At 61.1% G+C, this 15,617-nt stretch overlaps 2 protein-coding genes across 2 annotated transcripts in view; one reads left to right on the forward strand and one right to left on the reverse strand.

Annotated features, from left to right (window-relative positions):
- The window catches only part of SND1 (staphylococcal nuclease and tudor domain containing 1), a 143,567-nt gene that overhangs the window by 22,102 nt on the left and 105,848 nt on the right, over positions 1-15,617 (reverse strand). The gene's annotated exons all lie outside the window — the stretch shown is intronic.
- LRRC4 (leucine rich repeat containing 4) lies at positions 1,157-5,271 on the forward strand. Its single transcript, XM_020803739.3, is given in 3 exon segments — positions 1,157-1,902; positions 1,904-2,285; positions 2,288-5,271. Coding segments are annotated over 3 exon segments (2,013 nt in total). The 5' UTR covers positions 1,157-1,326; the 3' UTR covers positions 3,343-5,271.

The following is a 15,617-nucleotide window of genomic DNA, read 5'->3' on the forward strand; positions in this document are numbered from 1 at the left end:
CCCCGAAACCCTGGGGGGACGCGGCGGCGGCGGCGTTGCTGCTGATGCCAGCGAGCGCAAGGCGGCCGCATCACGCGAAGGCTGCCGCTGCCCTGCCCGCGAACACGATGCGTCAGCAGCAACAGCAGCAGCAGCAGCCTCGGGCGGCAGCGGCGGCGGCAGGAGGAGCGGCAGCTCCGCGCTCTGCCTGAAGGACAAAAGGATGCGCGAGGCGCCCGGGCGGCGGCTGCTGCTGCTGCTGCTCCTGCCTGCGCCAGCCCCGGGGGGCGCGAGGGGGCCCTCCGCCATTGCCGCCGCAGCCGCCGCTAGCCCCGCCGCCGGAGGAGGAGGAGGAGGAGGAGGGTCCCGGGCGGCCGCTCCTTGCTCGCCCTCGTCTTCTTCTTCCTCGTCGCCGCCGCCGCCGCCGCCGCCCCCGCTCGCCCTCCGCCTCCTCCCCCGCCTCCTCCTCCTCCTCCTCCTCCCGCCGCCGCTGCAGTCGACGCCGGGCGACCGAGCCTCGGCTGAAGGCAGCCGCCCCGCCAGCCCGAGCAGCGCCCGCCGCCGGAGCAGCCCGAGTCGGGATCCGGAGTCGTCGTCGTCGCCGCCGCCGCTGCCGCCCCCCGGGCGCCCCTGCGCGTCCCCTGGCCCGCACTAGGAGCCGGGCTGGCCCCGCCGCCGCCCGCCGCCGGACGCCCGCGAAGCAGGCCAGGAACGCCGCAAGCCGGGCAGCCGAGGCGAGCTGAGCCCAGCAGAGGGGAGGCAGGAGGAGGAGGAGGAGGCGAAGGAGCCGCGAGGCGGGGGGGGGCCCGCGGCCCGGCCATGGAGCAGCGTCCCCCCCGGCCGCCGACGCCGCCAGCCCTCCTCCTCCCGCTGCCCAAGGACGCGCTGGTTGAGAGCCGCCGGGCTGGCCACCCGGGCCACGCTCTCCCGGGCACCGCGGGGCGACTGCCGGGCAGCTGCCTAGCCGGCCGGCCCAAGCCACACGAGGGCTCGGCGCCCCAGCCGGCCGGAGCCTCCTGGGCGCGGGCGAGCAGCGGCGGGAGCGCGCAGGAAGGGAAGCCGTCCCGGGGAGGCGGCGAAGGCTGAAGTGCCCCCGCCCGCCCGTCCACGCCGCCGCTCTTGCTTTCTGGACTCCTTGGAGCTTCCTGTGGAAGGACCCCCAGCCTGCCCGCCTGCCCGCCTGCCCGCCCGCCCGTTCCCATGGCGAGAAGCACCGGCTGCCCTGCGCTCCAGCCGGGCTGAGAAGGCAGCCACCTCCAGGGCCCGTGGCGGCGGCGGCAGCAGCATCGGTTGCTCTCCGCCCGGTGCCAAGTCCCAAAGGATGGTGAATTATGCACGTGTCACATCATGAGGCTCTTGTGGCAGGCGACCGCGCAGCACCACCAGGCCTGGAACGCCGTCCCGCTGGCCCTCGTCTACCTCGTCGTCGTGCAAACGTGGCTGGCGTGCCAGGGCGGGGGCGCGGGGGCGGCCGGCGCCGGGCCCCAGGGCTGCCCCTCGGTGTGCTCCTGCAGTAACCAGTTCAGCAAGGTGGTGTGCACGCGGCGGGGCCTGGCCGAGGTGCCCCTGGGCATCCCCTCCAACACGCGGTACCTCAACCTGATGGAGAACAACATCCAGCGCATCCAGGCGGACACCTTCCGCCACCTGCACCACCTGGAGGTGCTGCAGCTGGGGCGCAACGCCATCCGGCAGATCGAGGTGGGGGCCTTCAACGGCCTGGCCAGCCTCAACACGCTGGAGCTCTTCGACAACTGGCTGACGGTGGTGCCCAGCGGGGCCTTCGAGTACCTCTCCAAGCTGCGGGAGCTGTGGCTGCGCAACAACCCCATCGAGAGCATCTCCTCCTACGCCTTCAACCGCGTCCCCTCCCTCATGCGCCTGGACCTGGGCGAGCTCAAGAAGCTCAAGTACATCTCCGAGGGGGGCGTTCGAGGGGCTGTACAACCTCAAGTACCTGAACCTGGGCATGTGCAGCATCCGCGACATGCCCAACCTGACGCCGCTGGTGGGCCTGGAGGAGCTGGAGATGTCCGGGAACCACTTCCCGGCCATCAAGCCGGGCTCCTTCCACGGCCTCCGGTCGCTCAAGAAGCTGTGGATTATGAGCTCCCAGATCAGCCTGATCGAGCGGAACGCCTTCGACGACCTCACTTCCCTGGTGGAGCTCAACCTGGCCCATAACAACCTCACCTCCCTGCCCCACGACCTTTTCGCCCCCTTGCGGTACCTGGTGGAGCTGCACCTGCACCACAACCCCTGGAGTTGCGACTGTGACATCCTCTGGCTGGCCTGGTGGCTGCGGAATACATCCCCACCAACTCCACCTGCTGCGGGCGCTGCCACGCCCCTACGCACCTGCGGGGCAAGTTTCTGGTGGAGGTGGACCAGACCACTTTCCAGTGCTCAGCCCCCTTCATCATGGATGCCCCCCGGGATCTAAACATTTCGGAGGGGAGGGTGGCGGAGCTCCGGTGCCGGACGCCCTCCATGTCCTCCGTGCGGTGGCTCCTGCCCAATGGGACGGTGCTGAGCCACGCCTCCAACCACCCACGGATCTCCGTCCTCAATGACGGCACCCTGAACTTCTCCCAGGTGTTCCTGGCAGACACCGGGGTGTACACCTGCATGGTCACAAACGTGGCGGGGAACTCCAACGCCTCGGCCTACCTCAACGTGAGCACGGCCGAACTCAACACTTCCAACTATAGCTTCTTCACCACCGTCACTGTGGAGACCACGGAGACGTCGCCCGAGAATATCTTCCCCAAGTTCACCAAGCCCGTGCCCACCACGTCCACGGGCTACCAGCCCGCCTACACCACCACCACCACCGTGCTCATCCAGACCACCAGGACGCCCAAGCAAGACCCTGCCTCAGACCCCAGCAGCGGCGGGGGCGGCGGCGGCAGTGGCAACAGCAACGACAAGATGCAGACCAGCCTGGACGAGGTGATGAAAACCACCAAGATCATCATTGGGTGCTTCGTGGCCGTGACGCTGCTGGCGGCAGCCATGTTGATTGTCTTTTACAAACTCCGCAAACGGCACCAGCAACGGAGCACCGTGGCCGCTGCCAGGACCGTGGAGATCATTCAAGTGGACGAGGACATGCCGGCTGCGGCCGCGGGGGCGGCCACCACCGCCGGCGCGTCGACCACGTCGGGCGTATCAGGTGAGGGGGCAGTGGTGCTGCCGGCAATCCACGACCACATTAACTACAACACTTACAAACCGTCCCGCGGGGCCCACTGGACAGAAAACTGTCTGGGGAACTCTCTGCACCCGACGGTCACGACCATTGCCGAACCTTACATAATCCAGACCCACCCCAAGGAGAAAGTGCAGGAGACTCAAATCTGAGCCCCCTCCTCCCCCCTGCCACCACCTTTTGAGACATGATTTAAAAATGCAATAGAATGCACAAAACAGAAACAGACATCCATTTTTGTACAGGGGGGGTCGAGGGGGCTGTTTTCTCCCCCTTGTATATGCTTATATATTAAGTCTTTGGGCTGAGATACGAGAAGATTATATTAAAAAAAATATAAAGAACGCCCTATTTTCTAACTTGAAGTTCTATTTAAAAGGAGGCAGCAAGTACAGTTCCACCCCCTCCCAAAAATGAAATGCCCTTCTCCCCCCCCCCACTCCTAGAGACAGCAGTTGCCATTGTGACCTTCCAGAATGAGACCTATTTAAAGCAAAAGCGAGGAGAGAAATAGAAGCGGAAAAAAGGAAACAGGCGAGGCTTTAAGAGAATATATTCTGAAAGCCGGGAATAGTGGGGGGGGGGGGGATGGGGTGGGCGGGATTTTTCCTTTTTAGAAGATGTCACTTAGAATGCAGTAAAAACAAACCCGTTTCTATAGAGACACTCTTTTCTTAAAACCCTGGAAGAAGAAGAAGAAAAGTCTCCATATTTGTGGTTACCTTATTTTCACAAAAAGGGGAGGGGGAAGAAAAAAGGGGGGGAAGGGTCTCCGAGGGTTTGTATCCTGCCCAAGCGTTACAAGTGCAATAAAATGGTCTTTTGCCCCCCTCCCCTCTTTTTTTAAAAAGACAATGACCACAAGGGAATGAAATACTTTTATCAAACTGCAAAAAATTTAAACCAGCAGAGCCTGCCTCCCTTCCTCTCGGCCGGAGGAGGAGGAGGAAAATGCGTGGGGCCGGCTTGCCCCACCGTGGGGGTGGGGGATGGTGGTCAGCCCATTAATTAAGGGCGAGCCCCCTCCCCAAACCAAAGCAGCAACAAGGGCAGCACAGCAGCCTGGCGGGGGTGGGGGTGGCCCCTCACTGCAGCACTGGGCAGGCGGGCAGCTCCCTTCACCCGCAGGGGTGGATGTGTGTGTCTGTGTGCAGGGCCTGGTGCACAAACCCACTTTTGGCACGGGGAGGGGGATGGGGGAGGAGGGGGGGATGGAGGATGTGCCCGCCTGCCTGCCTGCCTGCCTGCCTGCCGGAAGACCTTGGATCAGCCTTGGCAGGCCACTGCTGCTGCCGCTGGTGCTGTTGTTGCTGCTGCAGGTGGCACCAGGCGGGGGTGGGTGGGGGTGGGGGTGTTTGGGGCGGGGGGGGAGAGGATGTGTGGTGGGCTCTGCTGTCGGCCCCCCTGCTGGGCAATCTGACATATGATTGTAGACCCCTGAACCTATTTTGTGCTTCTTGTTCTGTTTTTGCCCACGAGGGGTGGGGGTGGGTGGGTTAGGGTGGGGATGGGTGAGCCAGCAAGGAGGTGGAGGCAAAGAGGTGGGGAGGGGGGCTCTCCTTCTCTCTGTAGGTCTGGGGAGGAGGGGGGCTCTGCTCTGCTTTTGCCAGTCCCCCCCCTCCCACCCACCCACCACCAGACAGCAGGCAGGGAGTAAGTGAAGGGCGCTGGGCCCTCTGCCCTTCCTTCCTTCCTTCCTCCTCCTCCTCCTCCTCCTCCAGGAGCTACTGGCCAGGGAGGGGTGGCAGTGGTGGTGGTGGGGGGGGGACAATGGCGCTGACACCACTCCTCACATCGGAGGGGGAGGGGGAGGGGGAGGGGGAGCAGCTAGGGCCCATCTGTTCCTCCTTTCCTCTCTTGGCGACTTAGGAGGACCCTTTCGGTCGACTGGTGGGTTGGCTGGCTGGCGATCTGGTCAAAGTGGTTGCAATCTCAAAGGGTGGGGGTGGGGGGTGGAGTGGGGTGGGGAGAGGGTGGGGGGGAGGGAGAGGGCAACACGTCAAAAGCCAGAATAATCTGACTGTAATTCTGAGACAACTGTATTTTTGTATTTTAATAAATATTGTTAACGTTTTTAGTAATGCAATGTCCCTAAAGGGTTGCCTTGGATGCCAGCAGGTGGGTTGAGGGGCTGAGAGCGGGAATGACACTAAATCTCCACACACACACACGCACACACACACACACACACACAATTTCCAAAGGTTTGCAGAAGCTGGCCTGCAAAACTGACCGGCCCCAAGGGGGGGGGGGTGTTTGTCTCCAGGGTGTATGCAAAACAAGAAGCCTGACAGGCTCATTTCAAAAACGGAGTTTCCTATTTTCTAAAATGTCGCGCAACCTTTCCTGGAATTCAATAAAACCACGTCAAGTGCGAGAAGCCGCCGCTTGTGTCCCGTCTCTTTGCCAGTGCCGCGGCTGGAAAGGGAGGGCCCAGGGGCCCTGCGGAGCCCACGCCTCCTCTAAGGGGAGGAGAAGGGGCAGGACCCTGGACTCAGGGGGCTGCTGGAGCCCCTCCCTCGGCCGCCCACTCAGCAACTGAGGCCCGAAGCAGCCTCCCCCCCTCCCGCCAATCCACCAGAAAGGTGAGGTCGGGCATGACGTTGGCCCTGCCCTGAGTGATGGAAGAGGCTGGGTCCCCGTGTGGGGCCTGCCTGAGGCTTCTGCACCTGCCCCTCTGGTGGAGCTTATGGGGCAGAGGGGGGCATTCAGTGAGCCTCACATGGGCCCCCCGCTTTCCCCTGCGCCAGTGAGGTGGTGCCCTTCCGGCCTGCAGGTAGCTGGACGGTGAGGGTGAAGCCCCCTTCCTTGCTGGCAGGGCTGTTTCCCCCCCCCCCAACGAAGGAAGGAAGGAAGGAAGGAAGGAAGGAAGGAAGGAAGGAAGGAAGGAAGGAGGAAGCTTTCCTCATCTTCACCCCTGGCCAGGCTTGCAGGAGCCCAGGAGGGCACATGGGGGGCCCGAGGGGAAGCCATCCTGGGTCCTTCTGCGCAGGAAAGAGGGCCGTCCAGCAGGGCAGCGGGGAGGGAGTGGAGAGAAAAGGTGCCCGGGCACGCCAACTTTGGCCTCCTGCTCCTGCTGCTGCTGCACCTCTGCCCAGACAGGCCTGCCAGACGTCTCTGTGTGTGTGTGTGTGTGAGAGAGAGAGAGAGAGAGAACACCCCCTGAAAACTAACCACCCCCCACACACACACAGCCTCAAAATTAGGTAGAGTGTAGCCGCCACCGCCTCAGGCAGCAGAGGGTGGGCATCAGGAAAGGAATGCCAGGGTGACGGGTGGCGTTGAGCTGCCAGGGTTGGGTCAGGGCTGTCGTGGGATTCCCTAACACTCTGGGTGCCAAAATGGAGCACGAAAATGATCAGTAGGGAGAAAAAGCTGGCCAACGACCGCCCCACGTGAGAGACACGGGGCCCATGGGAACGTCTCTGCTCCTCCCGCACTGAACTCACACTCAGCCTCTCCCCGCCCCCCAATCTTGGTAAGGCCACGGCTTCCTCTCTCTGGGGAAACACCCACGATGGGTGCCCCCCCCCCACTGGATTAGACCCCAGTCCCCAGGCAGGCCAACCCCAGGGAAGAGGGATCCCTTCTGCCTGGCCAAGGCCGAAGATGGCCTGTTCCACATGGCCAGGCTGGGGGGGGTGGGGGTGGGCAGAGGGGAGACGCTGCCTGGCTGGGGGGGGGGGCTCCAGAGCAAGGCAAGGCAGCAGGGGTGGGCTGCACTGTGGACCCCTCCCATCTGTGGGGCCTGTGGGTCAGCCCAGAGGGGGACCCCAGGAAACCTCCCTCTTCTACCCCCAGCGCTCTCCCCTAACCTACCCCTCAGCATCCGAGAGAGGGGGACCCAGTTGCAACTGCCCTTTGGGGGTTTCTTTCCAGGCTTCTGGCCACCAAACCGGGGGGGGGGGGGGGAGAGAAGAGAGAACAAGGTTGGGCCAGGAGGCGCCTTGTCAGGAGAACAGATGCCTGGCGCTCTCCTTCCCTCCCTCGCCTGCAACCCTCCGCTAATGAAAAGCTGGCTGCTCCGCATGGCCCGGATTCCAGCCGCAGCCCTGCCGCAAACGAGGCTTGGGTTGGGGGGCTCTTGCCCTTCCTGGTCCCCCGTGGCCCCTGCCCCCCCACCTCCCCTCAATGCTCAAGGCAGGTGGCCAACGGGGTGGCTGGGTGGGTGCCAGAGAGCCGAGTGGCTGAGCTTGGAGCTCACGATGGGTAGAGTGGGGGTGGGGGGGGGAGAGAGAGAGAGAGAGAGAGAGAGAGAGAGAGAGAGAGAGAGATGGTTCCTTGCAGGCTGCCTGGGGCCAGCCCGGCCCGGCACACACTGCAGCGCTGGCTGCTGCTGGAGCCCTGGAGGAGGAGAGGAGGCCGGATGGAGGAAGAGACCAGGGGAGGGAGCCAGGCGACATCAGGGAAGAGAGGGCTCAGCACCCCAGAGTTCCCCGGAACCAGCCAGGGGAGAAAGGGCAGGAATGCATTTCTGGGCTATCTTGCTAGCCCCCCCCCCACCTCTGGGTCCACCTGTAGCAGGTGCTCAGTCAGCCCCTGCTTCCCCCACACACACACACACACAAAGGGCCCAGCGCCACCCACCACCACCGCTTGGCCGAACCACCCCAGTGGAAGTCCGCCAGCCGGCTGGTGGAGGGAGAAGCCCCCGCGCTGCAATCCTGGCTGCCCCAAGGGACTCCTCCTTCTTCTGGGCTTTGGAGGGCACAAGATAAGGGAGCAGGGCCCATCTTTCACTCAGGGGTGCTGTGAACAACCAGGGTCCCGAGTCTCCCCGTGCTCCCCTAAGGCAAGCTCTTTTGTGGGACGGGGTCCCATCCAGGACAGCTCCTGTCTTAGTTATTGTCCACTAGACTGCTTTTTTTTGGGGGGGGGGAGGGTGTCTACAGTCACGCTCTGTCCCCAGCCACTTTGCAAGCACCATGCAAAGCAGGAGCATCAACATTAAAACCACGAGCCCCTGCTCTAACCAGCATCATGAGAAGAGGTGGCTCTCTGCGACAGGCAAACACCTAGACCTCCCCAACTGGCACGCTGGGCCTTTGCAGGAGCCTTCGTTGGTTGGGGGGGGGGCTGATTCTGCAGTCCACCACCTGGCACAGAGGCTGATCCCTGGGCGGGGGGGGGCACTCATAGCCAGCCAAGGGACTGCAGCAGTTTAGCAGCTTCAGGGTCTGGGGGAGGCAAAGTCCTTCTGACCCCCTTCTTTGCTCACAGGGAGGGGGGAGCTGGCTAAGCGGGGGGGGGGTTTACTTCTTCCTTGGGAATGAAGCACCTCCCAGGACAGCTGGAGTGCCAGCCAGAAGGCAGGCGGGCAGGTATCTGATTGCCCCTGCCTCTGCCCCAGGGCCCACCACCACCACCACGGGTTCACATCTCTTCTTCCCTCCCCCTCTGAACTTTACAGGGAGTTTGTCTCCACCCCCATCTCAGCTACCTTCCTCAGCCCCTCTTTCTGCTCTGTCCTCCCCACTTCCTTCTGTCTGTTCTGACTTTGCTAGGGCCCTCCCCTGGTTGCTACTGCAAGTCTGTAATGCCATGTAAGGTGGTCATCCCCTGAATATGCCCTCCCCATAAAGAAGTCCCAACAGGCAGGTAGCAGCAGCTGCCTGGACTGCAGGAACAGAGGCCACGAGCCAGCCCCCCCCCCCCCATGCTGAGCCCAACCTTCAGTCCCTCCCCAGGTCTGGGAAATCTGGCCAGCCCTAACCGTAGGGGTGGGTGGAAAACAACAGAATGGAATTTTAGAAGGATTAGTGCAAAGTTCTACACCTGGGGCGGAGGGGGGGGAACCAAATGCAGAGTAACAAAATAGAGGATATGTGGCTCAATAATATCCTGTTTCCCCCAAAATAAGACCTGACCTGAAAATAAGCCCTAGTATGATTTTTCAGGATGCTCGTAATATAAGCTCTACCCAGAAAATAAGCCCCAGTTAAGTGAAACCCCACCCTCTACCCTTGTGCAGCAACCATAAGAAGATGACGTGACTGCATTTGAATAAATGTAGATGGTTGTACATGAAAAACAATAAAACATCCCCTGAAAATAAGCCCTAATGCATTTTTGGAGCAAAAATTAATATAAGACCCTGTTTTATTTTTGGAGAAGCACAGTATTATAAGTGAGAGGGATCTTGGAGTCGTTCATCAGCCAACAGTGCAATGTGCCTGCAAAAAAGGCCAATGCTATTTTAGGATGCATTAACAGAAGTACGGTCTCCAAACCCCCGTAGGGTGCTTGTTCCCTCTCTATTCAGCACTAGTAAGGTCTCATCTAGAGTCCTATGTCCAGTCTGGACACCGCACATTAGGAAGGATGATGACAAATTGGAACAAGTTCAGAGGAGGACAACCAGGTTGATCAAAGGGGCTGGAAACCAAGCCCTTTGAGGAAAGTCTGAAGGAACTGGACATGTTTAGCCTTGAGAAAAGAAGACTGAGGGGAGGTAATAAGAGAGCACTCTTCAAATACTTGGTAGTCCATGGAGGAGGAGCAGGATCTGCTCTCGATCATCCCTGAGTGCGGGACAGTGGGCTCAAGTGATGGGAAGCCAGATTTTGGTTGAATATCAGGGGAAAAAACCTTCTTAACTGTTAGAGCAGTACAACCTTAGAACAAATTACTTCTGGAGGTGATGAGCACTCTGACTCTGGAGGCCTTTGAAAGAAAACTGGACCACCCTCCTGCCAGATCTGCTTTGATTTTGATTCCTGCCTTGTGCAGGGGGTTCGACTCCATGGTTTTATAGGCTCCTTTCAACTCCATAATTTTATGGTTCTTTGATTTCATGTTTTTAGTTTTAATAACTAAAATGACACCCCCAGAACTAGTTTTTGATGTAAGCAAGTGGGTGAAAATTAAAACATACGCCCCAACACCACTGCCCTAAGGAAGTATACCCTTGTGTGGGTCTGCTCTGGCGTGTGGTCAGCTAAACCGAGGGGTGACTTCCGTGAACTGGATGCCCCTTCCCTGCCTTCTCTGAGGCAGCCTTCCCATGACCAGGAAGGAAGGGAGGAAGGAGCTGATGATGAATAAAAGGAAGGGAGGAAGGGAGGACTGCCTTCACCTGCCAAGAACTAGCCAAGACAGCCAACATGGCAAGGGCTGTGGCAAGCACAAGCTGTGTCCCCCCCCCCCTTGTTTCTGACCCCTCCATGAGAGCTCCAGCAGCAGGAGGGAAACCGCCCAGCCTGGGAAGCTTTCAAGGGGGGCAGGAAGGAGGCAGCCGTTAGCATACTTGCACCACCGCAGCCACGAAATGCAGCCTTTCACCTGCTGCTCTCCTTACCCCACCTCCCTCTGCTGCCTCTCTCTCCCCCCCCCCCCAATAGCCGCAAACTGGCTTCTTAAAAGCCATCTATGCCTTTGGCCACAAAGACTTCCTTCCTGTGGCTGTGGATTTCCTGGGTGCTGTTTTTTGTAGCTCTTTTAAAAGCTGGGACATAATGCAGGGAGCTTATGACCTAAATTTAAAGGACGTGGCTGTCAACAGCGCTGGGAAGGGCCAGAAGCCCTGAGCCAGCAAAGAGCCGAGTGACGCTTTGTTTCCGCTGGGCTCAGAGAGAGACCCGGCTAAAGGACAGGCGGGCGCGCCGGAGGAAGCACCCGGGAGGACAGCTGGCGGGGCTGCTGGGGGCAGGCGGACTGGGCAGGCGGGCGGGCGGGCGGGGGGGGTGAATAGCAGAGGCCGAGAAGCCGAGGGCTAGGCCAGGGAAAGCTGGCCAGCTGAGCGGTGCCTGGCCCTAAAGGGGGCACCCAGGCTCTGCCCGGGCAGTGCCATTCCCTCCCTGACCTGATCCTGCAAGCGAGCAAGGCATTGGGCTCCTCCTGGGGGTGGTTCTCCTGTCTGCCCTTCCCTTGATGGCCTCCCTCCTCCTCCCTCCACTTGGTTTGGTCTCCCCTGACCCAGGGGCACCTTTAGGACCAGCCAAGCCAAGGGACACCCCCTGCCCTCCCCTGCCCTTCTGCTCCAGCTTGGCTTCCTTCCCCTCAACCAGCACCAGTTCCTTTCTCTGGTTCCAGAGGGAAAGCTGGCAGAAGGCCAGAGAGAGAAAAGCCCTGGAGGCAGCATCATCGCAGCCCATGAAAACTGGAGGCAGGCCGCGCCGAGGAGGAGGAGGAGGAGGAGGAAGAGGAATGGGGGGGAGAGAGAGTCAAGTGCTGTAAGACAACCTCTCGTCACAGATCATGGCCAGACAAAGCCTCTGTTCCAAAGGGGGAATCAGTTTTAGAGCCATGCACATTCCGGGAAGTGCTCCCTCAGCGTCAGGACCTCCGTAATCCATGGAAAACATTTTGTGTGTGTGTGCGTGCAAAACTAGCACTCTTTCCCCTTGAGAAGCAAAACAGAGGGGAGGGGCGGGAGAGCGAGAGCGGGAGTAGAAGGAGAAACAGGCAGCACAAAAGGGCTGCTGAACAGTTTAAAAAAGAGGGCGAAAAAGTCCTCCCGATTTTGCTTTCTTAAATGTCTCTGAAACAAAGCATCCCTCACTCAGGCAAATCCTGCAGTTTTCTGCAAAACTCAGCAATGTGCAGAAATTATCATTCTTGTTGCTGCGGAAAGCCTATGCAAGCCTTTGTAGGGAGGGGAACAGGAAAGATCTCCCCCCCCCCAGCCAGGAGAAAGGAAGAAAAGTGGGGAAGGGTTCATCTGAAATGCCTGCAGCAGAAGAGGGCAACTTCTCTGGCATCTGAACTGCCACAAGGCCCTCCCCATGAAGACCCCCCAAGTGGCACAAAGGAAGGAATGCTGCTTGTGTGTGCGTGTGCATGTGGACGGGTGTGCAAACGATGACCATGCCTCACCCCCCCCCTCTTCATCTTTGGGCAGTGAAATCTTTTCAGCTTAGGATGGGAAAAAGGCTAGAGAGGGAGCCCGAGGAGAGGAAAACCTTCTTGAGCTCTGATCCCACCTGGGGCTCTCGAGGAGGGCACGGCGCCAGGCACAGCTGCCCAACAGCAAGGCCACAGGGAAGCAGAGGCAGAGGCAGAGAGAGAGAGCAGCGCCCCCAACAACAGGCCCCTGCGTTTGGGGCTCCGGCCTAAACATTCTGGAGAGGGGAGGAAGCAGCCAGCCAGCCACCGGAGGGGGGCCCCAGGAGGGGGGGGCAGCTCTGGCCCTCCAGGGGACTTGGCCCTCCCTCTCCAGAGGCGCCCGCCAGCACGGCCAAGCCATGGCTCCCCACCCCTGGTGAGGGCAGGGTTGGCCTCCAGCTGCATCCGCCCGCCCGCCCGCCCACCTGGCAGTGCCCTCCTCAAGTGAAAAAAGACCCTGCCTGCCCATTCCCATTCCCAAAGCTCGGTGGAGGGTCCACCTCAGAGGTGCCCGGAGCATCTTCTCTTGCAGCCGGCTCCAGGCTCCGTGGCGGCTCCCGTGACCGAGGGCGACCCTGTGGCTGGTGTGGAAATAGCGCTGCGGCCCCTGCTTTAGGGTCTCGACCTGCGGGCGGCTGGCATGGGGGGGCCCCGTTCAGCAGGTGTTCCTAACCAGAGCTCCTTGCCACAGACCGAGTCTGCCTTCTTTCAGGGGGTGGGGGTGGGGCTTCATCCTGTTTTGGGGGGGACAGACAGCAGTGCGAATGTGTGGCCTTGCAAGATACCCCTCGGGCACCCACACACCCCCAGGCAACATATGCAGATGCAAGGCAGGGGCAAATGGTATCTTCCCACCTGCCCAACTTTGCTCAAGGCGGGGGGGGGTCTCTCTCTCCTGTACATCATTCCGTTAGGGTCTCAGAGACATGGCACTCAGGGGTGGGGACGGGGACGGGGTGGGGGGCTCAGATGCATCCTTCCAGGAAAACTTAGTTGCTGCTACCACCTGCCTGCTGCTCCCTTCCCCGCTTACGACTGGGCACCCGGGACCTACATGGATCCTGGCAGCTCTTTCAAGGGCTCCCCCCCCCCCAAAAAAAAAGCACCAGCAAGTAAGTCGCCAGAGGCAGGCTGGTCTCTCTGCCGGCTGGACTGCACTAGGCCAGTGGCCCTCCCTCCTCCCCCAGAGCGGGCCGGTGCCAAAGGGGGAAGCAGCCTGTCCTGGACCCACTGTTTTCCAAGGGGAAACAGGAACCGATGGGGTGGAGGCTAGGAGCTTGGGCTCCCCGCCCGGGGTCCCGAGCTCAGCCGGGGGGGGGGATCCCGGCCAGGAGCCCACGGCGCCTTCCGCTCACCCGGTTCCTGCCATGGGGCGCCTCCCTGAGACACCTTCCCCCCTGCGGGTTGGCAACGGGCAGAGTCATGGGCTTGGCCGGTGGAGGTGCCCGCCCTGGGCAGGGGTGCCGAAGGGCACTCCGAAGCAAGACAGGGAAGCCGCCCTCCCTCGGCGGGGCTGGTGCGCACTTCTCTGGCACCAAGAGGAGCCCCTCCGCTTGGGAGGGAGGCCCCGGGAGGGAAGGGGCCAAGCTTCCCCCCGGGAGCTCCTCTCCTGCCCTGGCCTTTGTGTTTTGCTGCCGCCTGAGGCTGGCCAGCCTTTTGGCCACCCGTCCGAGAGGCGGGGGAGCCCCTGTTTTTCCGTCTGTCTCTCTCTGGGGAGTGTCCCCCCCCCACACCCCACACCAGCAACTTCTTTTTTACCCTCATCCTGAAACCCCGAGAAGAGCCTCCTCCATGGGGAGCCTTTCCGAGGGGGCTCGCTTCGCCCCAAGAAAGCTGTTCCGGAGCCCATTCCTGTAGTTTCCATGGCACCCAGCGAGGAGAGCAGGGCCCCCCCTTCCCGGAAGCCTCCCTCTTCCTCCCTGGCTACTTACGCCCAGTGAATGGATGCTGCCTTTGCACAACCACCGGGGGGGGGAAAACAAGCTGCCAGGCTTCCCTGGTGGGAGGGCGTGCCTTCCGGAGCGCCGGACGCACACACGTGGCCCGGCCGGGCTGCGCAGTGGGAAGGGTCCTTCCTTGCGCACGCAGCCACTGGTGGTTTCTCCGGCACATGCCCTTTTGTGGGGGTGGGAGGGGCTCCCACAGTGCCCAAGAAGCTCCTAAACAGAGAAGGAAAGGGCACCCCGGCATAGCCCTCCACCAGTGGGCTCCACGTGCGCCCCCCTCCAATGAACACAACAAGGACAGCCCTCTGTGTTTGTGTGTGTGTGTGTGTGAGAGAGAGAGCGAGAGAGAGCGCACCCCATCACAGGGCATGAACGCACCCCATGGCCAAAAGTGTCCCCCCGAGTCGCCTCCCCCAACCTTTCCACCTTGCACATGGCCCAGAGTTCCCCCCCCCGCAGCTCACAGCACCGCTTCACATGGGCCAGCAATAAGCTCACCGTATTGATTACCTCCCCAGCCCTGTCAACGACGCAACATGGTGCTTTAATTAGCACTAGTATAAATATTGTTATGCAAAGGCTAACGACGGAACCGTTTCTCACGCTAACTGCTAAAAGACCAGGCCTCTCAAAATAAGCCCACATGTTCCCCTCCTTTTTTTTAAAAAAAGTGCAGTGCTAATGATTTCATAATTAATGCCAGGTCCCCTTTCCTCCCAAGCGGCCCTCCATCCAAAATGTGGCTGGTGTATAAGGCAGGAGCCTGCGCGTGTGCGTGTGCGTGTGCGCGCGCGCGCACACACACACACACACACACACACACACACACACACACACACACACACACACACACACACACACACACAGACAGCAGGACCTCAAAGCAGCGGGAGAGCCACCAAGGCCAGCGGGCTGAAGCCAAAAGCCAGCGTCCAGACCCCAGGAGCAGGTAAGCCTCCCAAGCCCTGGTCAGTCCTCCCTCCTCCCTCCCTGCTCACACAGCTGGCCGACCCGGGTGGGAGACAGTGGTGGGCCAGCAGAAGGGCCCAGTCGCCTACCCCACAGCCCCACTTGCCCTTGCAGGGGATGCAGAGGCTGTCCAGAGGTGGGGAAGGGCTGCCTCTGTCTCCCCACCACTCCTGGCCCCTCTTGTTCTCTGCCCACCCCACCCTTCGCTCCGGACGGGGGACCTGACCTCCGTGGGGAGCCCTTGCCGGGGGGGGTGAGCCTTCTCCTTGCTGGCAGCTGCAGGAGGGGGAGCAAGAGCGCGGGGAATGGGCCTGGCCCCAACGCAGAGGCTGAAGCAGGAGCCCCAGGACAGGGGTGGGGGGAGTGTGCGTGCGCGTGCGGTCAGCAGTCCCTTTTCTCCCCCAAAGACCGACCCAGAAGGATGCAAAGTCAGCATCCAGAGTCATTTGCATAATTAATACCAAAGGCAGAATTTAATGCTTCTTGGCAGAGAATGTTGAGACAAAGCTCTAAATTAATCCACAAAGACAAGAGGGATCGCAGGAAGGCAGCCCGGGGTGCCCTCAAGGCCAAACGGGCCCTCTCCCTGCCTGCAGCTCAGGCCAAGGTGAAGCCCCGCCGGGGCAGCGGAGGGGAAAAGAGGAGGAAGGGGGGGCCTGGAGGGCTTCCCCAGCCAGCTGCCCCTCCAG

Source organism: Pogona vitticeps, chromosome 5, assembly GCF_051106095.1.
Source record: "Pogona vitticeps strain Pit_001003342236 chromosome 5, PviZW2.1, whole genome shotgun sequence".
NCBI lineage: Eukaryota > Metazoa > Chordata > Lepidosauria > Squamata > Agamidae > Pogona > Pogona vitticeps.